Source organism: Apium graveolens, chromosome 11, assembly GCF_009905375.1.
Source record: "Apium graveolens cultivar Ventura chromosome 11, ASM990537v1, whole genome shotgun sequence".
Classification (NCBI taxonomy): domain Eukaryota; kingdom Viridiplantae; phylum Streptophyta; class Magnoliopsida; order Apiales; family Apiaceae; genus Apium; species Apium graveolens.
In genome coordinates this window covers 204,739,189-204,763,893 of record NC_133657.1, presented here as the reverse complement: position 1 = coordinate 204,763,893, position 24,705 = coordinate 204,739,189, and the positions used below count along the sequence as shown (strand labels likewise).

At 33.8% G+C, this 24,705-nt stretch overlaps 5 protein-coding genes across 5 annotated transcripts; 2 read left to right on the top strand and 3 right to left on the bottom strand.

The window, feature by feature from the left end:
- Positions 1-3,534: 3,534 nt before the first annotated feature.
- LOC141696566 (putative disease resistance protein RXW24L) lies at positions 3,535-8,258 on the bottom strand. Its single transcript, XM_074500691.1, has 4 exons — positions 8,139-8,258; positions 7,537-7,657; positions 5,990-6,859; positions 3,535-5,455 (listed from the first exon to the last, which is right to left on the bottom strand). Exons 1-4 carry the CDS (start codon positions 8,256-8,258, stop codon positions 3,582-3,584), a joined length of 2,985 nt encoding a protein of 994 aa, XP_074356792.1. The 3' UTR covers positions 3,535-3,581.
- Positions 8,259-11,245: 2,987 nt separating this feature from the next.
- LOC141696565 (putative disease resistance protein RF9) lies at positions 11,246-12,088 on the bottom strand. The gene has a single exon (XM_074500690.1). The coding sequence runs from the start codon at positions 12,086-12,088 to the stop codon at positions 11,246-11,248; it is 843 nt and encodes a 280-aa protein (XP_074356791.1).
- A 230-nt stretch (positions 12,089-12,318) lies between these two features.
- LOC141696563 (putative disease resistance protein At1g50180) lies at positions 12,319-14,146 on the bottom strand. The gene is made up of 2 exons (XM_074500689.1): positions 13,180-14,146; positions 12,319-13,094 (listed from the first exon to the last, which is right to left on the bottom strand). Exons 1-2 carry the CDS (start codon positions 14,144-14,146, stop codon positions 12,319-12,321), a joined length of 1,743 nt encoding a protein of 580 aa, XP_074356790.1.
- A 1,808-nt stretch (positions 14,147-15,954) lies between these two features.
- LOC141697453 (oxoglutarate-dependent flavonoid 7-O-demethylase 1-like) lies at positions 15,955-18,234 on the top strand. Its single transcript, XM_074501841.1, has 4 exons — positions 15,955-17,022; positions 17,116-17,363; positions 17,443-17,767; positions 17,864-18,234. The coding sequence occupies exons 1-4, from the start codon at positions 16,774-16,776 to the stop codon at positions 18,104-18,106; spliced, it is 1,065 nt and encodes a 354-aa protein (XP_074357942.1). The 5' UTR covers positions 15,955-16,773; the 3' UTR covers positions 18,107-18,234.
- A 2,931-nt stretch (positions 18,235-21,165) lies between these two features.
- Positions 21,166-22,709, top strand: LOC141697456 (oxoglutarate-dependent flavonoid 7-O-demethylase 1-like). The gene is made up of 4 exons (XM_074501842.1): positions 21,166-21,508; positions 21,615-21,862; positions 21,944-22,268; positions 22,370-22,709. Exons 1-4 carry the CDS (start codon positions 21,266-21,268, stop codon positions 22,610-22,612), a joined length of 1,059 nt encoding a protein of 352 aa, XP_074357943.1. The 5' UTR covers positions 21,166-21,265; the 3' UTR covers positions 22,613-22,709.
- Positions 22,710-24,705: the final 1,996 nt, after the last annotated feature.

The following is a 24,705-nucleotide window of genomic DNA, read 5'->3' as shown; positions in this document are numbered from 1 at the left end:
ACCACATTCAAGCCATTTCCTACCACATTCAAGGTATTTCCTACCACATTCAAGCTAAACAGTGGTAGGAAATGGTTGGTAGGAAATGCTGATATTCATGTCTTCTGACATAAAACCTACCATTCATCAATCAAAACCTACCAGTTATGGTAGGAAATACTCACTCAAAACCTACCAATTTTGGTAGGAAAAAGGTCTTTTCTGTGTCAATTGCCACGTGGCAGGACACGTGGATGGGTCCCACATGCCAACTCATCAATCTGACCCCAATTTGTATGACGTGGCAGCTGACATGGCAGGTGACGTGGCCACCCATGTGGCGTGCCACATGGTCGGCCACTTGGCAAGTGGGACCATTTGAGATACAAACACCAATTCCTACCACAAAGCAATTCCGACTGGAGCAAATCCCACCAAGCCTTTTGGTAGGAATTGCCCCCTTTTCCTACCAGAAATAGCCCATTTCCTACCAAAACGCTGGTAGGAAATGGTCGTTTTTCTTGTAGTGTGATAAAGGTAAACAAGAATAGTATTAAGGGACCGAGGGAGTACTAGATAAAAAAAGAGGATCTACTATTCTTGTCAGCAACCTAACTCTGAACAAGAAAATGGATATCGAATATTTCAAAACTCCAAGCATATGTTATAACCAGTTTGAACTATTCAGTTTTTTCGACAATTTTGGCGTTTTCAAGAAAGTACAGAGTTGAGTATCTCCAAGGATAATAGTCAAAACTGTTAACTAAAATATGATTAGCTAAAATATGATTATATATGTAAAAGTTTTTACTTCAGTGGTATTAGCTATATTATTAGCTATATTCAAAATAATAATTTTTTATTAATTGTAAATATATTTTATTGAAAGTAAATTAATTAACATTATTATATATATGTCAATATTTTAAAGTAAATATTATAAAATAAGAATAAAAAATTATTATGATTGGTTGAAAATATATTCAAATACTTAAAAATTAATAGAAAAAATATCTTAATATTATTATATTAGAATTGTTTAGATTTAGCTAAAAATAAAGGAACGTTTTTATACTTAATATTACATAACATTAATATTTTATAAATAAAATATAAATAGTACATCAATACATATAATAATAATGACATATATACATAATTTTTATAATCATAATTAAGTATTTGAAAAGTACCTTAAATATTGAAAAAATGACTTAAAATAGCATGTTATATATATTATAAATAACAAAAACTTTATAATGAAATATAATTAGGGTTACATATAAGAATTTAAGTAAATACATGACGTGGATTAATATAGATTATGGGATATGAATCAACAGATGTGGCTAGTTTCTCGTTATCTAAAATTATACCTACCAGATGATATCATTGGAGTGATGTATATTTTACATGTTAGGTATAATAGAGTGACAGCTAAATATTATTTATACCTAACAGGTGACTAGCGTTGGAGATGCTCTAACAAAGTTTACACAGTTTGAACTATTCTTTTACTACAAGCATATGTCATAACCAAAATTTATGGAACAGTCAGAAATAAATTTAGTGAAGCTAATTTTCAAAAATAAATAAATTCCTAATGTTACTGGATTTATAAAAAAGTTAGGTTTAAACAAATACAATATAATTTTTAATGTGTTAAAAATTTACATTCCAAAAACACAAAGTAAAATAATAACGTAAGCTAAGAAAAAAAATCAAATATCATCTGAAGTTAACACCTGTTCAGCTGCTAATTATTTAAACAAATTGAAAATAAGAACCCATAATAATATAGTGAATATCTAATAATTAAAATTGACAAATTTAATTTAACAAAAATAAACAGTTACTCATAAAAATTAATTGCATGCATGAAAAAAAAACTTAAATGGTAGGGTGAAATCAATTTGTGGTGGGACCCAAGAAGGTAGAATTCTAACATGTAACATGAGGATAGTTATCCTGTTTTAGCCAACCCTTGCGTTAATCGATATGACCATCATCAGTGGTTGCTGTGTCATGGAAGATTGAGTACCCTTTCCAGGCTTGCTCGGTTTGGCCTCGAAGTTATTCAGCAATGTTACTTGTGCATTGGTGCTCCAGAAACAAATAACCACTTATTCCTCCATTGTTATTACAGCAGATTTGTTCTTGCAAAACTTTTATCTATGTTAGGGTTGTATGTTCAGGGCGTGTCCTGGTTATATTACCTTCTGGGAATTCAGGATATTTTAGAAAAAAGGATTGTTCTTCTTGTGGCTCAAGTACATTTGTACCATATCTGGAGGGAGTGTAATGCTAGGGCGCACGACCGAGGATGTTTTGGCCCTTTGAAACTGTTGGATGGTATTATAGCTGATGTTATAGCTAAGCTTTATAGTTCCTTATGATTCTCTGCTATTTCATGTACTGGATCAGACCTCTGTATTTTTTGTAGATAAGAGCTTTTGCCCTCTTTGCTCTCTATATTCAATCTATGCTGAGTAGATTGCTTATAGATAGTCTTCTTTATGGCCTGTCATAGGGAGATTGTGTTAGCACTCATGTTCATTCTTTTCTTTTTCTAATATATACAAGTTGGTAACACGTGCATAGGTCTCAAATTAAAAATAATATTATCACATTACTATTTGTATAAACTGAAACTCATAATTCGTGCAAAATACAAATCTAAAAATAATAGATAAATCCTGTTAAAATTTGTAGTTAAAAAAAATCGAAGTTAAGTGTAATTGTAAAATAAAATTTACAGAGAGTAGAAGTTAATTTTTGTCAGTTGAGATAATATTACATAGAATTTTAAAAATGGTTGTATAATTTTTTAGTAGTTGATAACCCGTGCGAAACACGGGTCCGAGAGTAAAAATATTGAATTAATATTTGAAGAGAATTATTCATAATATGTGCGAAACACGAATTAAAATTAATATATTAATATCAAATATTAAATTGGTACTTGCAAAAAATAGTTATGTGGTTATAAAGAATCGAATCAGTTATGAAATTTTTCACTATAATTTTAGTTTTGCATTAACAAATACGATTGTTAAATCAATAATTTTCAGTTTAAAAGTTAATAAATGTTACTAAAGTCATTTGCTATTATTCAATTATTTTTAAAATTATATTATCAAATTTAAAAGTAAACTGATACTAGGATTGACACTAACTAACAGAAAATAAAGTTTACAGAGAATAAAAGTCAATTCGTGTTAATAGTTTTTTTATGATTAGTAGTTTTTCAAAATAAAAGTAAATATATTTTATTTTACTTAATTTTACGTAACTTAATAAATTTTTAATGTAATTTATAAATAAATATATTTTACAGAGAATATAAGTTAATTCGTGTTAGTAATTTAATTAGTAGTTTGCAAAGAAAATAAAATTTAAAAGAATGGAATATCGATTTGTATTAAAAACAAAGTTTATACAGATATGAGGTAAGTGGTATTTTGGTACTTTTAGAGAGTATAGATGAAATTTAGCAAAAAGAAATTGACAAATATTCAAATTTTGAAAAAGTCGAATGTTATTAAAAAACAAAACACAAGAAATCAATCAAATGAAAACATTAATGAAAGAAATTGAGCTAGCTAACTCAGGGTGATATCAGGGACATGAGCAATCTTGTAAAACTCAGGTCCTTCTTCACAGGCCCTGTCAGAGAGGGAAGACATATCTCGCAACACTAGTTTTCGAAGGGACTTGAGAAATATGAGTCCTCGTGGAAGCTCCTCCAACTTTGGACAACCATTAATTTTCAATTGCTGAAGAATGGGCATGCTTCCTTTCTCCACCCTCCATTTCTCCAAATCGTTAAGAAATAAGAACCGAAGACGGGTGAGTTTTGGGAAACCCATGGCTGAGCACACCATTTCATTTCCTTTATAAGCTAAAAATGCTAATTTCAAATCCCTCAAAGTCGGAATCTTCTCCAGTACTGGCATCGGGTCTTCCTTTAGGTTTGAACCCCATAATTTTAACTTGGTGATACAAATCAAAGATGCATCGATATGAGTATGATTAAGTTGTTGCTGCACCTCGAATATTTCAGCCAACTCTGCAGGGAGACGTCCAAATAATGACAGTTCCTGCAGGTTGAACTTACGATTCCAAAACAACTGCCTTATCATATCTAGCTCATTTTTGAACCCTTCACCGTACATCTTAATGTCAAGGGCCAAGTACTGCAGACACGAATTTGATGACAAGGCTAAATCAGATAAGTAGTTGAACATCTCCTTCACATCATCATTTTCGCCCACTACTTTTAGCTTTAGTCTCCGAAGACTGGTTAATTTTGGTAGATCCTTGACCTCACACCACCACGTGGTAAAGTTTTCTAGCGTCTCCAATTTGCTCAACCCACTGAACCTTAATTTGAAATTCTTCCAATCTGAGTACCTTGAGTCCGGCCAATTTGGTAAACACAAATTGGACAAATGTGCCAAATTGCACAAAATATTTCTTGAGACAGGTCGTTTAATTTTACTATCTTGTACGTCTAGTTTGAGAGTCTGTAGCAGCACCAACTTCTGTACCCATGGAAAATTTTCCATCTTAGAACCCCTTAGACTAAGATATCGCAAGTAAACAAGGCTGCCTAATACTCTTCCGATATTGGTACCAAAAAGGGTACCTAGACCAGATTGCCTACTATGCCACAAGTTTTCAAGAGCCAAAACTCTTAATAACTTAAAATTGGCAAAATACGATCCAAGTTTTAGTGAATAGCTGAACTGTCCATCCACATTTAAAAGTAAAATAGATCGGTACTGTCGGTGATTGGGTTTCCTGATAAAGTACGAATGAGATTGTTTGCTCCAAAAATTGTTTTCATAATAAACGACAAGCTGTCTAGTGTTAGCAACCGTGGAGACTACAGAACGATTGAGATGAAAATCATTTCCTTCTCGAATATCAATTGCTTCATGTAAATCTCCTGCTTTTGCCTGGGATAAAGATAGATCTCTCATAAGGTCATGAAGAGAACAACTTTTGTACTTCGTAAACGTTGATTTCAAATCATTAAATCTCACTTGAACCATACTCCTATGGACTAGTTCTCCCATGTAAGATTCAGCGACTTGCATCATTGTTTCTCCTTCCCTTCTGTCACTGGACAGTACCATTCCTTCAGCGATCCATAACTGATATAAATTTTCCACATCGATCCATTCATCTTCCATAAATTTACCTAAATATAGAAAGCATGGCTTCAGCTGCGGGGGTAAGTCATTGTAACTCCAACCTAAAACATGAGATATTTGACTTTGATAATCCTGTCCCAATCCTTTTCCCCTCTCTGGGGATGACGCGATATCATCATGTACCTTCACCCACTCTATCAATGAAGGTTTAGTGACAAGAACTCCCCCGAAAGTCACTATAGCTAGTGGAAGACCGCCACAATTTCTTACCATTTCTCTTCCCAGTTCTTCCATCATTTTTACATCTCTGGTGATATCTAAATTGGGCAATGAACAAAAAATAAAACAAATAAGCTACTCCGACAAAACAACAATAAATGTATATATCAAGATAGACATCCTAATCAAGTCAAAAGAATAACAGACCCTTATGAATAGGTGAGACTCTAATTTGACTGAGATTAATGGTAACATATTTTTCTACTTCCTTTCCCTATTACATTTCACAGAACATGATTCAACAATATTTGTTTCTAGCAACAGATGTTTCACGGTGCTTATTGGATTTCATATTCCAGTTTTTAGACTATACAAATTAGCTGAAGTTCATCAGAAGGATCATATCTTTGCAGTTCCTTATGTTGTTGAAATTCAAATTACCTAAAAAAGTATTAAATGAAACATAATAAATGCAGTTCTTTATGTTGCTAAGTTGCTTATTATGTTGCTAGAGTGCTTATTGGATTTATAAGCCGAAGTTCATCAGAGGTGTCATATCTTTGCAGTTCTTTCTGATATGAATTTCAGGTTACCTAAAAAAATTGAATGAAACATAATAATTGCATATGTACCTAGAGCATCTCCTCCTCTAGGAAGTGCCTTCAACTTAAGTAGCTCCCAACTTTGATCTGCGCTTAGAAGTCCCGGTTGGTGAATGAATCCTTCTGGATTTACATGCTCTGCAACATCAACATTACGACTTGTAAGCATTAATTTGCTTATTGAGTTTTCAGTTGTGAATGCCAATTTTATAGAATCCCAAGCATCCTTTGACCAGATGTCATCCAGGACTATCAAGCATTTTTTCTTTTGCTGGACTAGTAGTAGATTTTCCACAAGCTTGTCATAGTCCATCATAAGGATTTCTTCTTTCTTCTCATGCACGAGACATATCAGAATTCGCTGCAACACAAGTTCTGTTTGCCACTTCTGCGATATGGAAACCCAAGCTAAACCAGAAAAGTGAGTCTTAATGGTTGAGTGATTGTATATTTTTTCAGCGAGAGTGGTCTTACCAAGTCCTCCCATTCCACAAATAGAGATCAGCGGATAAGATTCATCACTTCCATCCACTAGATGTCCCACCAAGCGATCAACATCTCCATGGAATCCAACAAAAAACTCTGGTTCAACAGTAGTGAAACTGTGAAATCGCTTTAGCTTTCCCCTTGTTCCATAAGATGGATTTGATGATTCAGGGGTTTCTAATGTTGATTTGATATTATAATCATGAAACCGGTTGGATAGAAGAGACATCTTTCTTTGAACATCTTTAATCATTCTTGAAAACTTCCTTGTGTTCATCCACTTGATTGTTTTTCCAGGGGTTGAAATAGCTTTGACTAGAAATCTTTCGACAACATGTTCAGCATCATAAGCAAGCTCTCGTACCTCAGCAAGCAAAACACGGACTTTTTCTTCATTGTTCCTTGAATCAGCATCTGATAAGAATGTTTTTGTTGGAAAAACTTAGAGAAAAAAGAAGACACCTACATTTTTTTGCAGAGAACTTGTACTGCTATATTTCTTGTTTTTTTTTCTTCTTATAAAACTCAATGTAAACTAGCCATTATATAGGCTTTACAAACATATTAAAACTAACTACTACTAAAACTAACCACTACTAATTAATGGGTAAATTACATGTCCATAATTTACTCCATAACTCCACTACCCCACTACTAAACAATTCTAAAATAATATTTTTCTCTAATAATTAATCTATTGTTAAATATCTAATAATTAAATAAACAAATAATTAATAACTAAATTTAAGATTATTCCAACATTCACCCCCATAATCTTAAATTTACGAAGCACTTTCTCTTCGCATGTGATGCACTTCTCACCACCATCAATTTTGATGCACTATCTCATCAAAAACACTTTGGAGCACTTTCTCTCCAAAAACACTTTGGAGCACTTTCTCTCCACAACTCTAAAGGAGTGGTTCTCTCTCGATCAATTGTGTCATCCTTTCTTCATCATTCTCAAATCTACAATTCTTTGACACATGCCCATATTTTTTTGCATTTGTAGCATTGTGGCTTTCCTTTGTACCAGCAGTCTTTTTCTTCATGTCCCATCTTATGACAATGGTTGCATTGAACTTTGTTACCTGTGCCTTTTGAGGATAAACCTTTAGCTAATAGCAGTCCCTCATTTTTTCCTCCAATTTCTTCCTCCCTCATTGATCTCTTGCTTTTCTTTTCTTTTCCACCTATCATTTCATCTTGATACTTCACTAAATATATATGGAGAAATTTTTAATGTCATTTGAAATCACACATAAATACTTAATATATATATATATATATATATATAAATTTATGTATTTTTATAAAAGTCTCACAAGCCCTAGAACATATAGCTCTGATACCATGTTGGAAAAACTTAGAGAAAAAAAAAGACACCTACATTTTTTTGCAGAGAACTTGTACTGCTATATTTCTTGTTTTTTTTTCTTCTTATAAAACTCAATGTAAACTAGCCATTATATAGGCTTTACAAACATATTAAAACTAACTACTACTAAAACTAACCACTACTAATTAATGGGTAAATTACATGTCCATAATTTACTCCATAACTCCACTACCCCACTACTAAACAATTCTAAAATAATATTTTTCTCTAATAATTAATCTATTGTTAAATATCTAATAATTAAATAAACAAATAATTAATAACTAAATTTAAGATTATTCCAACAGTTTTCACCCGTGTGAGCTCTGTCACCACCAGTTGAATTTCATCTCTCACTTGGTGAAGAAGTTGAGGTTCCTCTATCAACAAATCAGTGATCCTTCCCACAACCATTGACACAATTGCTTCAGCCATTTCGAGAATTACTTTGTGTTTTTTGTTTCTTTGACAGAAACTACAAATGTAAAGATGGAATGTATAAAGAGCACTGTGAATGCTAATTGTAGTTGACTTTGATATAAATCTGACACAGTTATGTCAGATTAATTTTTACTCAAAAAAATGAGTAAAAATTGCAGCTACTAGCAAAAAGTAGGTGAAATATAATGAGCTAGTCTGTACTCCGTATGGGGTGCAATGTGATGAGTTCATCGCTGTTTAACAATTCAATAAAGTGGAGGAAACAGCTCAGCAATGTAGAGAGCTTGTTATGCAGGAAACATGTTGGGCATCATAGGCAAGATCTTGTACCTCCGCAAGGAAAATGGGAATTCGGTCTTAACTTATCCTTATTTGGCATCTGTAAGAATGTTTTAATGCGCCTGAGCTCAGTCACTAGTTGTTGGATTTCGTCGATATGTAAGAATGTTTTAATCTATCCGCCTGAGCTCAGTCAGTAGTTGTTGGATTTCGTCGATCCGTAAAAATGTTTTAATCTATCCGCCTGAGCTCAGTCAGTAGTTGTTGGATTTCGTCGATCCGTAAAAATGTTTTAATCTATCCGCATGAGCTCAGTCAGTAGTTGTTGGATTTCGTCGATCTGTAAGAATGTTTTAATCTATCCGCCTGAGCTCAGTCAGTAGTTGTTGGATTTCGTCGATCCGTAAGAATGTTTTAATCTATCCGCCTGATCTCAGTCACTAGTTGTTGGATTTCGTCAATCTGTCACTTCATGAAGAAGTTGAGGTTCCTGAATCAGTAAATCTAAATCAGTTATCCTTGCGACAACAATAAATGCAATTGCTTCAGCCATTTCTAGAAATCTTTGTTTTCTTATTTGACTGAAACCACAAATGTATAGAGAAAATGTTTAGAGACTTATCTTTGTTCCGTATTTTATGAGCATGTTAGAACGTGCAAAGTTCAATACATTCACTCAAAAAATGGCAAGCATGAACAAGTTTTTTATGAGCATATGCAAATTTCAGCTACAGATTAGCTGGTGGACACTGAATTATGATCCCCTCCCGTACCCGAAAAATTCTCGGCGAAGATCGGATCAAGGTCGGACGGGCAGGATAAATATGCCCATCCATAAGCATGAGCTCATCAATCATCACTAGCTGCATTTCATATCTCACTTGATGAAGAAAGTGGGGTTCCTTGTGAGTAAATGTACGTGTAACATCGATAAATATATAACCTCTTCAAATAAATAATTTTTCCAGTCTCAATTCCATTCCGGTCTCAACATGATAGAGATATTGTAATTTTAATTTTAATAAAAACTAATTTTCTTGAATGAATAAAATATCATGGTCGTGTATTCATTTATCGACGTTTAAACGTAACTCATTTAGCCTTCCCACAACCATAAATGCAATTGCTTCAGCCATTTCTAGAATTCTTTGTTTTCTTATTCGTCAAAAACCACAAATATAGATGAAATATTTAGAGATATTGATAACAAATCTTAAACTCTGTTTGGGATTGCCGTTAAAAATTGCTGTGCTGTTAGAAAAAGTGCTGTTGTAAAAAATAGATGACTGTTTGGTAATTTTTTTGATACGTATATGTGTTGATGCAAAAAATTAAAAATAATGATGCTTTTGGTAAACTTTGATGGTGAAATCAGTATCTGCTTCCCGCAACAGCTGAAAAACAGCTTTTTCTAAAAGCATGGGTGAACTTACTTTTTCTAACAGCAGCTTTTAGGCCAAAAACATTTTTCCGAAAAGCAGCTTTTAAATTTTACCAAACAGTTTTAAGCTGGTATTGCTGTATGCAACAGTAATACCAAACACACCCTTAGTTGGCTTTGACATAAATCTGGATCAATACTGATATATAGTTTCTTTAATTGTTTTTTTGTTTTACAAATATGAACCATAAATGTAGTTGAAATGTATAAAGCCGTTGATCAGTAATCGGAGTTGACTGTACAATAGTATTAATGTATGAGCATGTGGATCCATGCTTCAACAACGGAACTGCACATGATAATTTAATGGAATCATCATGTTCACGGTAAAACTTTCAAAGCTAAAGGAGAAGTAACGATTTTTGAGGCTGAAAAAATTCCCGATTTCCCACCCGGATTGTATCGGGGTCGAGCGGGGCGAAATAGATATGCCCATCCCTACACATGAGCTCATCAATCACCACTGCATTTCATCTCACTTGATGAAGAAGGTAAGGTTCCTTATTAGTAAATCTACGTATCGGATCGGGGTCGAGGGATAAATATGCCCATCCCTATGCATGAGCTCATCAATCACCACTAGCTGCATTTCATCTCTCAAGAAGGTGAGGTTCCTTACGAGTAAATCTAGGTATAACCTCGATAAGTTTATAACCTTTTCAAATGAATAATTTTTCCGGTCTCAATATGTATTTTTAATTTTAATAAATAGATAATTTTCTTAAATGAATAAAATATACCGGTCTTAGGTGTATTCATTTATGACGTTTAACCGTAAATCATTTAACCTTCCCACAACCATAAATGCAATTGATTTAGCCATTTCTAGAATTCTCTATTTTCTTATTTGTCAGAAACCAGAAATCTAGATGAAATATTTAGGGATATTGATAACAAATGTAGTTGGCTTTGATAAAAATATAGTTTTTTGGTTCATATGATTTGTAGGCTATTACGTGAGCGTAGGGTTTATCCGGTGCGCACCCGAAAAGTAGCGGATGCGGGTTACCTACGATAAAAAAATATGTTTCTTGAATTGTTTTTTGTTTTACAAAAATGAACTATAAATGTAGTTGAAATGTTTAAAGCCATTAATCAGCAATCGTAGTTGACTATACAATATTAAAGTATGAGCATGTGGATCCAGGCTTCAACAACGGAGCATGTGGATCCGTGACCAAGAGGATAGTTATCCCCTCTTTTAATCAATTGAGTCAACCCTTACGGGCGTGTAGAACAATTAAAGTTGTTGAAGCACAGATTAATCAATGTCGACAATGATGGAATACTTGGCACCATTTACCACTCTAAGCCTTTTATAGAAATCTAAAGGCATTACTTCTACCCGTAATTCTTGTAGGGAATGGAAAATTTTGATTCCTTCCGGAAGCTCCTCCAATTTCGGACAATTTCGAATCATCAAATGTGACAGAACAGGCATGCTTCCTTCCTCCACCCTCCATTTCATGAAGTTGGGAAGATTCCGAAGTACAAGATGGGTAAGTTTCGGGAAACCAATAGCAGAGCACACTAGCTCCTGTCCCATAAATGCCTTTCTGTGTAACAAGAGCTCGCGCAACGTTTGAATCTTCTCCAGTACTGGCATCGGGTCTTCTTCTAGGCATGACACCATTAAATGTAAACGCGTAATATGAATTAAGGATACATCAGTATGAGTATTCTGAAGTTGTTGCTCAAATAACTGAGCCAACTCCGGGAGTTGACCAATTAGTTTTAGTTCCCTAAGGTTGTATTTATGATCCGACAACAACTTTCTCAAGATATCTGGACCATTTCGAGATCCTAGATCACATTCACAGACAGTGAGGACCAAGTACTGCAGACATGAAGTTGCTGACAAGGCTATAGCTGTTAAGTACTTCATCATCTCTTCGACATGATCACAACTATTATCGACTCTTAGGACAAGTTTGCGGAGACTGGTTAATTTGGGTAGATCCTTAACCTCACACCAATCGGAGTTAAAATTCTCCAGTGTCTCTAACTTGCTCAATCCATCAAACCGTAACTTTGCTTTCTTCCCTAAGCTGTGAACTTTCCAGTCCGGTAGATACAAATGCCTTAAACGTCGCAAATTGCCCATGATATTTCTTGACAGCCATGGCGGAAAAAATATATCATTCTGTAGGTCTAATTTGAGTGTTTGTAGGAGCACCAAATTTTGTATGGATGGCAAAAGCAATAAATTAGTTTTCCTAACACTCAGATATCGTAAGTAAACGAGGCTGCTTAATACTCTTCCAAAATTAAGACGAAAAAGGGTACCGGAAAGAGTTTGTTTATCAAACTGGACTTCTTCCAAAGCAAAAACTCTTAAGAACCTAAAATTGGCAACATCTGACCCCAGCACTGGTGGCAAACTTCTGTTCTAAACTCATTGAATAGTAACACTGATCGGTATCTTTGTTGATTGGCTTTCTTGCCAAAGTAGTGATTAACTTGTTTGCTTGTATGTCTCTCATCAAAATAAACTACAAGTTGTCTAGTGTCAGCAGACCTCATGTCCACAGTAGCCTTAAGATGATTATCTCCTTCTCGGAGATCAACAACTTTGTATAAATCTTCCTTCTTTGCTTGGTTTAGAGATAGCTCTCTCATAAGGTCATGAAGAGAACAAGATTTGAACTTTGTGAGCGATGACTCCACATTGTTATATTTCACTTGAACCATACTTTTATGGACCAGCTCCCCCATATAAGATTCAGCCACTTGCATCATTGTTTCCCCCTTCGTTTTGTCACTTGACAGTACCATTCCTTCAGCGATCCATAGCTGATATAACGTTTCCACTTCTATCCATTCGTCTTCGTTAAACTTACCTAGATAAAGAAAGCATGGCTTCAATTGAGGTGGCAAATCATTGTAACTCCATACCAAAACGTCCAATAATTGACTTTGATAAGATTCTCCCAGTGCTTTTCCCCTTTCCAGAGATGACTTAGCATCATCGTGTACCTTCTCCCACTCAATCAAAGAAGGTTTCGTTACAAGAATTCCCCCCAGCATCACTATAGCTAGCGGAAGACCAGCACAATATTTGACCATTTCTCTTCCCAATTGCTCCATCCTTTTAACATCTCTGGTAATGTCTGCAACACAAAACAGGAATCAGAAACCATACTTTAATAGAAGGCGGTATGAAACATAATAAATGCATTTGAAATGAACATTTACCTAGAGCATCCCCTCCTTTGGGAAGTGCCTTAAACTTAAGTAGCTTCCAACTCTCTTCTGGGTCAAGACATTCTGGTTGGTGAATGAGTCCTTTCGGATTTACATGCCTAGCAACCTCAACATTGCGACTTGTAAGCATTAGTTTGCTTAAAGATTTTTCAGCTGCGAAGGCCTTCTTTATAGAATCCCATGCACCAATTGTCCATATGTCATCAAGGACTATCAAGCATTTTTTCTTCTCTTGAATTTGTAGCAGATTCATCACTAGCTTGTCATCATCGAAGGTAAGAATTTCCTCTTTCTTCTCTGGAACAAGACATATAAGAATACGTCGCAACACAAGTTTTGCCTGCCACTTCTGCGATACTGAAACCCAAGCTAAACCAGAAAAAGTGGTCTTAATTGTAGGGTGATTGTATATTTTTTCAGCGAGAGTCGTCTTACCCAAACCTCCCATTCCACAAATCGATATCAGTGGGTAACAATCATCACTTCCGTTCACCAAATGCCCGACTAAGCTATCAATGGCTCCCCCAAATCCAACAAATATATCTGGTTCAACAGTAGCGTGAGAGTGAAACCTCTGTAGCTTCTCCGGTGTTACAGGTAGGGAATCAAGGGTAGATCTAATTCGATGATAACCAAAGCGATCAAAGATGAGAGAGATCTTTGTTTGTAAACTTCTCATCTTTCTCTTTTTGCTTCTTGCAGTGGATGAAACTCTGAGAAGAAAAGTTTCAATAACAATTTCAGCATCATAGGCAAGCTCTCTTACGTCTGCAACTAAAACGCGGATATCATCTTGAGCATGGCTCATAGAAATGGCATCTGGTAAGAATGTCTTCATCCGGCTGAGCTCGGTCACCACTTGTTGAATTTCATCCTTCACTCCAACAAGAAGATGAGCTTCTTCATTCAATAAATCACTTAGCCTTGCCACAACCAAGGACACAATTGCTTCAGCCATATAAAATTCTATAATAATCTTCTTATTCGACAGAAACAAAAAATGTAGTTGATTTCAATTGTGAAGAAGGACAACTGAACGTATATGCCGATGTCAGAGTGTATTTTTCTCCCTTGACAGAAATGAAAAATGTAGTTGAAATGTAGAGAGCTGGTGAGTAGTTTTCGGATAGTTGACTATTAAGTAATTTCTAGATTCAGATGGCATTTTAATATAAGCATGTGTGTGCATGTTCAGCAATCGATTACCTCTCGCTGTTCAATAATTCGTTAAACAATAACTAATTGATTCTGCATTAACAAGTTGAGACCTCCTACAGGGTCTTAAAGAAAAGTTGTTAGAATTGTTGTATGAGTATTATTCTGATCTACTAATCGTACACCGGAGAGCAGGGGAGGAGCCATGCTGTAACAGTGTTAGGCCTCATTATAAATTTCAAGTGTACCAAGATGCTTCCTGCTATGGTTCAACATTCACTTACATAATGCTTAACTCAGCTATCTTGAAACAGTTGGCATGCAACTCAGTTGATATGCATTTTTATTGAACAAACAGTTATGAGATTTTTATCATACAATTTACAATGTAAACAGACTGGAATTATTTATTGGTATATATCGAAGCAAGGTACTGTTAGGAGTTGTCCCACATCGTTTGTGGGAGGGGCAGTTTGTTAGAATATAAGCATAAGCAGTCAGTGAGGCCTTTTGGGAATAACCCAAAAACAAACTCGAGCTCGGCCCAAATCAGAGAATATCATACTAATGTAGAGTTAGGCCCCATCAGACCTTCAACCAAGATTTGCTTCTCTCGTAATATGTGCTGTACTTCATCATGGATTGGACACAGGAAGAGGGAGAGTCTGCATACTATACTAATTTTTATCGTCTCTGTGTGCAGTGATAGGCACATTATATCTACTGAGAGTATCGACAATCAATTTGCCAAATCATTCGTGTTAGCTAATAACTGCGATTTTGGGATATTGGATACTAATCGGGATTAAGACCACTGAGAGTATCGACAATATGATCTACAGCATATATTAAAGAGGCAAAGAAAACCCATTTTTTATATTAAAGAGGCAAAGAAAACCCATAATTTATATTAGCCAAACATAAAAGAAAAACGTGCTGAGCACAGAGCCACAGATTACATTTTGTGGTTTCGTTAAGACGATTTTGATTAAGAATGCCATTCTGCATTTAATCAAATATGCTCTGAGATCAAATTTATAATCAGATACATAAGAAGAAGTATGGATGATAACGAATGATGATCGAATGAAGAACATAGCAGTTTACAGTAATTATCCGATAACATATCTTGATTGATCACACAGAAGAATGTATATCTTCTTTAATGATAAAAGTTTAATCAGATCTGAAATAATACATGGACAAAAGACGTCACACAAGAGCTTAATAGTCTGAGCTCAGGATGGAGAAACAGTAATTGATGGCACAATTAACCAAATCTCACAATGCAGCTCCGAACCTTGGCAACAGCCAAGCAAGGAAGACACAGAACAAATGCACATCCTTCATGGCAAAACGCACAGCAGAAAAAGCATAATAAGAATCCCGGATGAGGATTCATTGAACCATCTCTGGTGAGATTCCTTACATCATCTAGTACTTTTTTAATGTTAGTCTTCACTTCACCATTCACTGCCTGTTCTTCTAAAGTTTCCATCTCTTTATCATTACTTCTGCTCATTGGCTCGACTACTTGATTTGTCAATTTAGTGTCTGACAATTCTTGACTAATGCCCTCTTTCTCTGGCTTCAGACTACTGGCCACTGGCTCGAGTTTTTCTTCGTCAGTTAGAATCTTTGGTCGAGATTCTGCCTGATCATTATGATCATCTCCGCCTTGCTCAGTTGAACTCTCCAGAGAAGACATTCTTCTATCAGAGAATTAAGATAAACTCAATTTCTCGACAAAAAAAATAAAATAAAGTCAATCTGATTGGACAACAACTTATCCCTTACATTAACATTGTACATCATCACTACTGTACATATAAAGTTAAGTTAGAGAACTGCAGAACAAAATGTTGTTTATCAAATTTGTCTGTGATTTTAATATATAATTTCTCAACTCCAGGGTGTGTAGCTTCAATTGTTCAAAGTAGACACAAACTTTATTCAATAGTCAACCTTGTTTTTGGTTTTTTAAAAATTACAAAACTTACATATAAGCATGTTCTCAGTTGGGCATTGTGGTATATACAAATAACAAGTTGATCACAACAACCATAAACACCTCATTAGCGTAAACTTTGAGGGTTGACATGAGTACATTCCAATTTGTCTTTGTTTAAATTACTTTCCATTGAGAATCAGAGTTTACTTTTCATTCGAGATCCAGGAGAAGGTTGCGGACAGCATTGTAAACAATTCAGCAGATTCCTCAACATACTGAGATTTAAATTAATTTTAATAATAAACGGTTGATCTAGCAAGCAAGCAAACTATAAAAAAGAACTGGCCAACAAACATATTCTCAATTCAGCTATAAATACACTTAAAAGAAATTGCTGTAAGATGAAGTTAGATATTCACTTCACACACACATACATAAAGTAAGAGAGAAGTGCTCTGAACATTCGATAGAAAAAAAAAATGGAAGCAGCAAACTTAACAAAGCTAGGTAACTCTCTGCAAGTACCTTCAGTTCAAGAACTGGTCAAGGAAAAATCTGTCATGGTTCCTATACGGTACATACGTTCAGATCAAGAACCTGTAGTTCTCAGTTCAACCGATTTACTTGAAGTCCCCGTTATTGATATGGGAATCTTACTTGATGGAGATTCAATGGACGCTGAGCTAAGCAAATTACACCAAGCGTGTAAAGACTGGGGTTTCTTTCAGGTATGTATCGCGATTTTAAAGTAAATTATTTGTTAAAGTTCTACTCAATGGAAGACTCAATTACAGCACTTGTTTATCTTGTTCACTTTGAAGCTCATAAACCATGGGGTTAGCAATTTGTTGCTGGACAAAGTGAAAACAGAGGTTGAGCAGTTCTTTAAGATGCCACTGGAAGACAAGAACAAGTTTGGTCAACTTGAGGGAGACATTGAGGGATATGGACAACACTTTGTAGTCTCGAACGAGCAGAAGCTTGATTGGGCTGACATATTTTACATGATCACCCTTCCTACAGATCTCAGGAAACCGCACTTGTTGCCACGACTACCTCAATCATTCAGGTAACGACATTTTCTCAACGTTACAGTAGACACTGACCAACTTAAATCAAGCTGAAGTGAGAATCAAATAAATATGCAGAGATGCTATAGAGGCTTATTCAGTGGAGTTGAAAAGCTTGGCGATGAAAATTCTCAACCTAATGGCAAAGGCGCTTAAAATGGATCCTGAGGAATTTAAAGTACTGTTTGAAGAAGGCATGCAATCAATGAGGACTAATTACTATCCTCCATGCCCTCAACCGGAACATGTTATTGGACTTGCACCCCACAGTGATGCTACTGGCCTCACTATCCTTCATCAACTTAATGAAATCGAAGGCCTCCAGATTAAAAAGGACGGTATTTGGATTCCAATCAAACCGTTGCCTTCTGCCTTTGTAATAAACATTGGAGATGTTATGGAGGTACAACAATTATGAAACTATATTTTCATTTCTTGAACATGTATAAGTTATCATAGACTCGTTGACACAATGCATTTACATGATTTAAATTTGCAGGTTGTAACCAACGGAATTTATCGTAGCATTGAGCATCGAGGCGTTGTTAACTCAGTGAAGGAAAGAATGTCGATTGCTACATTTTTAAGCCCGAAGCTAGATGGAGAATTTGGTCCTGCACCGAGCATTATATCGTCCCAAGCTCCTCCAAAGTTTAAAAGGATTGCTTCTGCAGATTTTTTTAAAGGATATTTTGTTCAGAAGCTTGTTGGGAAATGTTACCTAGACACTCTGAGAATATGAGGAGCCCTTATTTTTAGTCTCTTTAATTCCGTCAATGTTTTCAGTGTATGTGTTTAGCACTAAAAATATTTAGTTCATGTGTTTAGCATTGGAATCGATCAGTCCTGCTCTCATTTAGTATTCAAGTATGACCCTTGTAGTTTTGTAAATTTGGTTAATTTTTTTTTATTTTTGTGTTTTAAATGTATACTTGTCGATAACCGTGCAAGGAACGGACTGACATCGAGAATGATTAATTATATTATTCGATTCCTAGTATTTAATTATTAGTAATACATTTTATTTAATTATATTATATTGCTACTGGGAATCGGAACCGAAATTATGATGAAATTCAATAAGTGAAATTAAATAATTAAATTTTGTGTAATTATGTAGTTACGGGGAATAAAACCCGAATTTAAAGTGAAATTAATTATTAGATTATGTAGAGATAACAAAAAATTTGATATTTTAGTATTATTCCATCGTTATTTAATATAGTAATTATGTTGCTATGGCGTATTAAACCTGAAATTATAGTAAAAATTAAATAAAAAAATTGTGTATAACTACGTAGTTACGTGAAATCGAACTTGAGTTTGAATTGAAATTAATTAATTAGATTAAGGAGTGATAATCATTAGACTTAATGATCTTTTGGTCCCTAAAATATAGGTTGTTATATTCATCACCCCAAATGTATGAAGCCATATGAAAAGATGTGGAAATGTGAAGGAGGTGCACTTAACAAACAATACCTGAAGCAGTCTCTGCTGGACTTAGAATCCCAGTTTTGGTGTCTCTGCTGGAAAGAGATTCCTTTACAAATGTTTGCTTATGTCAGTGGGGCCTTCTTTCAAATTACTAGATTGTGTTTCACGTTTGATATTTCTATACTAAATTTTGTATTTGTAGCATTTATTTCTCATGTTGCCTGTTTTTATTATATAAGGACCTACATTGCAACTTATAAATGCACTATATAATTCGTTTATATATGACCATACGAGGAGCAAAAAAGTGGATACGACAAAAGTGATACCATCAAAAGTATATATAAATTTCATAAAATAATCCGTATATATCTGTTAGCCCTTAAACTAAATTATGATGTAACTTTTCACCCTCAGGATATGTGAAATGTTTTTACAACTCTGAGGGTAAATGTCTTTTTTATCCCTCTGATTTATACTAGTAAAAAAGGTTAAAAGATAGGAAATCTCATATATTGGTGGTTAAAAGGTAGGACTTCATATATTGGGAGCTGATAGTTAGAACAATCTATAATTTAAGGGTCAAAAGGTCATTAAATCTAATCATTTGATATTTTGATATTATAATAACACCGCTCCTTCAAATTATAGACTCATAGTAAATAACTTATATTACTTTAGTAACACCGTATTCCATATAAATAATATTTCCCTTAATGAAAATTGTAAATTCTCTTATTTTATTCTCGTCTTTTAGTTAACCGACTCCTAGTATATTACTTCTACCACTATTATTATTATTATTAGATTAATTTAATTAATAAATAAATCTACTTTAGTAACACTGTGTTCCATTGAAATAGTATTTTCTTTATTAATATATATTAGGGAATTTATCAAAAATACTACTTTTTAAATATTTGCAAAAATACGGACGCGGGTTGCATATGAGTTTGTAACGGTTGCATATGTGGTTGCATATGAGGTTGATCCGTATTTTTGCAAATATTTCTGTAACTTGGATATTTTTGAAAAAATCCCTATATATTATAGATTCTCATATTTTATTCTCGTCATTTAGTTAATAGATTCCTAGTATATAACTTATATCATTATGATTATTATATTAAATAAAAAATTTAATGAATATGAATTTTTTGTAAACAATATTATATTCTAGATTTTCATTCTCAAAACTTAATAAACTTCTAGTAAAATATTTCATTAATATCTTATTAATTAAAATTTTGATGCGATATTTTATTAACATCCGCAAGATAATAAAACGGGGTTTGTATAAATTATTTTATATTCTCAGTTTTAATTAAATATATTTTATTCTCAGCTTCTAGTTAACATGCCCTCGTATATAATTTTAATATTTTTATTTTTATTATTATTATTATTATTATTTTAGTTGCATATCGCAATATACATGGCATAACATAACACTAAGAGGGATTTCTGCTTTACTTTTTAATAAAGAATATAAATTATGTTGGAAAATGTTAAAGGCCAAATATTTAGCCCCTTTGATATATAGAAATATAACTTAAGATTTAAAGTTGAAGAGTGTCGTGATATGAAAATATTAACTTATAAGTTATTTAGATGTTTATAAGTTGATAAGGTGTTTGTTAAATAGTAACTTATAGGTTATAATTTTTTTCAAACAAAATTAAATAAAGATTACAAATTACTTTAATTAATAATTTTAATATATGAATATAAAAAAAATTAGAAATAAAGATAATGACTTCGGATAGGTGTTAAAAATTATAATTAATTATATTGTTAAATGTAAAATTCGATATCAAATTGAAAAATTAAATTCTAAACTCTATTTGACTTATTGCTTAGTGTAATTATATTTACTTTTGCAATTTAACCTAAATAAAGAAAATAAAAAATTATTCATTTACTTGGAAAGAAGAATTACAAAATATCCAGAATTGTGTAAACCAAGCACAAAATTTTGGAAACCAAGCACAAAATTTAATAGCTGAAATGGAGATAAAATGCCTATTATTTGTAAAACCAAAAGATCCAGCATTGTAAAGCGACCTGGTGATGGTCTAATGAATAATTGTAGCTTCTAAACCAGTTTTCAATATTTGTACTCTTTTAAACCACTTTCTTTCAAGCTCAAATATCAATTTGTCACGTAAGGGACATTAGATTTGACTTTGTTGATCAATTTTAGCAACTTTATCATTTCAATCATTGATTTGTTTTTAATCAGTTTTACGTATTTCTTTTGTATGCTATCACAGTTGATCTTAACAAATCTTAAATTGGTTTGTCTCTCCGTAAGTCTTACGTGTTTCTTTTGTACGCTATTACAACCAAATTGAAGAATAATTTTCTACTCAATTTACTATATATACTAATAATCATTCGATTTACCTCACAAGATCACTTCACAATAAGGAAGAGAGCGCTCTGAGCATTCGATAGAGAAAAAATGGAAGTAAAAAAGATTGGTACCTCCCTCCAAGTACCTTCAGTGCAAGAACTGATCAAGGAAAAATCTGCCACGGTACCGATACGGTACTTGAGTTCAGATCATGAACCTGTGAATGTAAGTTCAACAAATTTACAGGAAGTCCCCGTTATTGATTTGGAGATCTTACATGATGGTGGTTCAGTGGACGCTGATGAGCTAAACAAATTACACCAAGCGTGTAAAGAGTGGGGTTTCTTTCAGGTATTTATCGCGATTTCTCAGAAAAACTTATTTGTTAAAATGCTACTTGATGATATACTTATTTCAGGTATTTATCGTGATCTTACTTGTACTTTTTGTTTGCAAGTTGATAAACCATGGGGTTAGCGATTCGTTGCTGGACAAAGTGAAAACAGAGATCGAGGAGTTCTTTAAGCTGCCACTGGAAGAGAAGAAAAAGTTTGGTCAACTTGAGGGAGATATTGAGGGATATGGACAAGCCTTCGTAGTCTCGAAGGAACAGCAGCTTGAATGGGCTGATATGTTTTACATGATCACCCTTCCTGCAGAAATCAGGAAACCGCACTTGTTGCCACAGCTACCTCAATCATTCAGGTATGAATTTCTATCACTACGTGTACCATATACGCTGACCAACTTAGATCAAGCTCAAGTAAGAAGATAATAAACATGCAGAGATGCTATAGAGGCTTATTCGGGGGAGTTGAAAAGCTTGGCGATGAAAATTCTCAACCTAATGGCAAAGGCACTTCAAATGGATCCTGAGGATTTTAAAGTACTGTTTGAAGAAGGCATGCAATCAATGAGGACTAATTACTATCCTCCATGCCCTCAAGCAGACCAAGTTATTGGACTCGCGCCCCACAGTGATGCTACTGGCCTCACTATCCTTTTTCAACTTAATGAAATCGAAGGCCTCCATATTAGAAAGGACGGTGATTGGATTCCAGTGAAACCGCTGCCTTCTGCCTTTGTAATAAACATTGGAGATGTTGTGGAGGTATAATTAATTATGAAAACATAATTTCATTGTTTGCACATATATATGTTATCCTAGACTCCTTGACCTTAATGTAATGCATTACATGATTTAATTTGTAGGTTGTAACCAATGGAATATATCGTAGCGTTGAGCATAGAGGCGTTGTTAACCCAGTGAAGGAAAGAATGTCGATTGCTACATTTTTAAGCCCTAAGCTAGATGGAGAATTTGGTCCTGCACCGAGCCTTCTCTCATCCCAAGCTCCTCCAAAGTTTAAAAGGATTGGTGCTGCAGATTTCTTTAAAGGGTACTTTGCTCAGAAGCTTGCTGGGAGATGTCACCTAGACACTCTGAGAATATAAACCTATCTAGTATTCTGGTTCATGTGGTTGTCCATGTTAGAATTTGAATAAAGTTGAATTTTATATTTATTATTTTATTTTGTAACTTCTTTACTACTGATATTGTAAATCCTATTTAATGAAATAATACTGAATTATTTATTATGAAGGTGGAGATTACGGTATGTATTTCGATTCTCGGTTTTTTCGATTCCGGCTTGGTTCGGTTTCGGCTCGTCGCTCCCCCTAAATAAATAAACAACGATAAAGTCTGATTATATCTTGTGCATGAATCTAAAGTGCGAGATTCATAAGAATGTAACAATATATAACTTTGTCAAAATCAATGGTTTTAACATGTACGATTAAGTTGCTAGTTTTAGAACGCTCAAATTGAGAAACTAAATTAAGGTGAATTGTCAATATGAAGATGCACAAATTTGGTGATATGGTGAATGGAAATTGATAATTTTCGGGGACGCTGAAAGTTAGTAATATTAATTATAGATTGAAATCTGTATGATGACAAGTCCGTAGTACTCTTTGAATTTCCATGGAATGTTGAGACATATTCGCCGTCAACATAATTCTATAAAACAACTACTCTCAACTAGAGTTATCATTACGGACTACATCAAGTCAAATGATAACAATGTGGATCCGCTAACCAAAGGGTTAACAAGAGAGATAGTTGAGAATCATCGAGAAAATTGCGACTAAAGCCCGTAATAAAAGTCGCTACAAAGGAAACTTAGACTGAAGATCCTAAGATCTTTGTTCAATGGACAACCTTACTGTAAAGACTTAGTGAGATCACCGTGGAGTTTTTTTATTCTCGGGTCCATTCTTATAATGAAAACAATGATAAAATGCGGAAAAGACTAAATTATACTTTTCATGATCCTTATGTGTCGATATATCGAACAAATAATATATTGGTATTACTCAAGAAATCACCTATGTGAGTGAAGTGGGGCCGTTTCAAGAAAAAATTGTGGGGGGCAATTCCGGGTAAAACTCACAGGCTAAAGTTCAGGACCAAAATGGGCTTAATACTGAAAAATGAACAAATATCGGAAAGACAATTGTTGGGAATATATCATCATTTCACAATACAAAATAGCAGTTCAAGGTTAACGCGAATACTGAAATTTTAGAAATATAAATATATTCTTTCAAGGAAGATTTAAGGAGTAATCCCTACTTATTTTAAGCTGGTTTCTACTATGACTATTTATCTCCATGTCAAAGAGTCTTTTACAATGTCAATTTTATTCATATGAGGGATTGTTAGAATTTGAATAAAGTTGAATTTTATATTTATAATTTTATTTTTTAACTTCTTTACTAATGATATTGTAACTCCTATTTAATGAAATAATATTAAAATATTTATTATGACGGTGGAGGTTACAATATTTATTGGCTTTCTAAGTTACATATTTTGGTACTATTCTATAAAGAGTTTTTTTTTATCATTATTGGGATATATAAAAGATTACACAAGTTGTCCTATGATTTTTTACATTCTTTATAGAGTTCTAGGATCACGTAGATAATATTTATGTTTATTTGGTTCGTAGGAGGTGGGTCTCAAGTGCTTATCTGTATCCAAGAAAACGAAAGTCACAAAACTTTCAAGCACAACGTCGGAGGGGCTTATCTGTTTTAAGGAAAGCGTGATTTTCACGTGCCTCGAAATTTTCGATTTTTTTTATCATTTTTGTGATTTCGGGTAACTCGTTCGCTATATTTCATATGGTCTTTTCTATGACTAACCCCTCAGATTAAATGCCGCATTTAATCTGGATAACAACTATAGTTTTTTCAAGAAATTGAGTTGTCTTATTTTAGAGAACTCAGTACAACCATTAATTTTCTAAACACATTAGTATCTGAACCCCTAATGTAATTTTAAATATTTAATACATTATATCATAGATTGGATTTCGTAACTAAACTTGATGAATTTTGCTAAAAAACTTTTCTATTACTTACCAAGTTTGGGCAAATCTAGAGATATTATAATGCTTTGGGTAAGTGTTACAATTGCATTGATGAAGTGTTGTAAAATATAAAATTTGATATATATATCACCAAGAATATTTAAAACA

Excerpts from the sequence above, each read along its gene's own strand:
- LOC141697453 (XM_074501841.1), top strand. The coding sequence starts at position 16,774 with ATGGAAGCAGCAAACTTAACAAAGCTAGGTAACTCTCTGCAAGTACCT. Across the intron at positions 17,023-17,115 it reads AAGACTGGGGTTTCTTTCAG|CTCATAAACCATGGGGTTAG; the intron begins GTATGTATCGCG and ends TTCACTTTGAAG. Across the intron at positions 17,364-17,442 it reads CGACTACCTCAATCATTCAG|AGATGCTATAGAGGCTTATT; the intron begins GTAACGACATTT and ends ATAAATATGCAG.
- LOC141697456 (XM_074501842.1), top strand. The coding sequence starts at position 21,266 with ATGGAAGTAAAAAAGATTGGTACCTCCCTCCAAGTACCTTCAGTGCAA. Across the intron at positions 21,509-21,614 it reads AAGAGTGGGGTTTCTTTCAG|TTGATAAACCATGGGGTTAG; the intron begins GTATTTATCGCG and ends TTTGTTTGCAAG. Across the intron at positions 21,863-21,943 it reads CAGCTACCTCAATCATTCAG|AGATGCTATAGAGGCTTATT; the intron begins GTATGAATTTCT and ends ATAAACATGCAG.
- LOC141696565 (XM_074500690.1), bottom strand. The coding sequence starts at position 12,088 with ATGGGCAATTTGCGACGTTTAAGGCATTTGTATCTACCGGACTGGAAA.
- LOC141696566 (XM_074500691.1), bottom strand. The coding sequence starts at position 8,258 with ATGGCTGAAGCAATTGTGTCAATGGTTGTGGGAAGGATCACTGATTTG. Across the intron at positions 7,658-8,138 it reads TGGTGACAGAGCTCACACGG|TATCAAGATGAAATGATAGG; the intron begins GTGAAAACTGTT and ends TATTTAGTGAAG. Across the intron at positions 6,860-7,536 it reads TTTATCCTCAAAAGGCACAG|ATGCTGATTCAAGGAACAAT; the intron begins GTAACAAAGTTC and ends CATTCTTATCAG.
- LOC141696563 (XM_074500689.1), bottom strand. The coding sequence starts at position 14,146 with ATGGCTGAAGCAATTGTGTCCTTGGTTGTGGCAAGGCTAAGTGATTTA. Across the intron at positions 13,095-13,179 it reads CAAAGGAGGGGATGCTCTAG|ACATTACCAGAGATGTTAAA; the intron begins GTAAATGTTCAT and ends TTTGTGTTGCAG.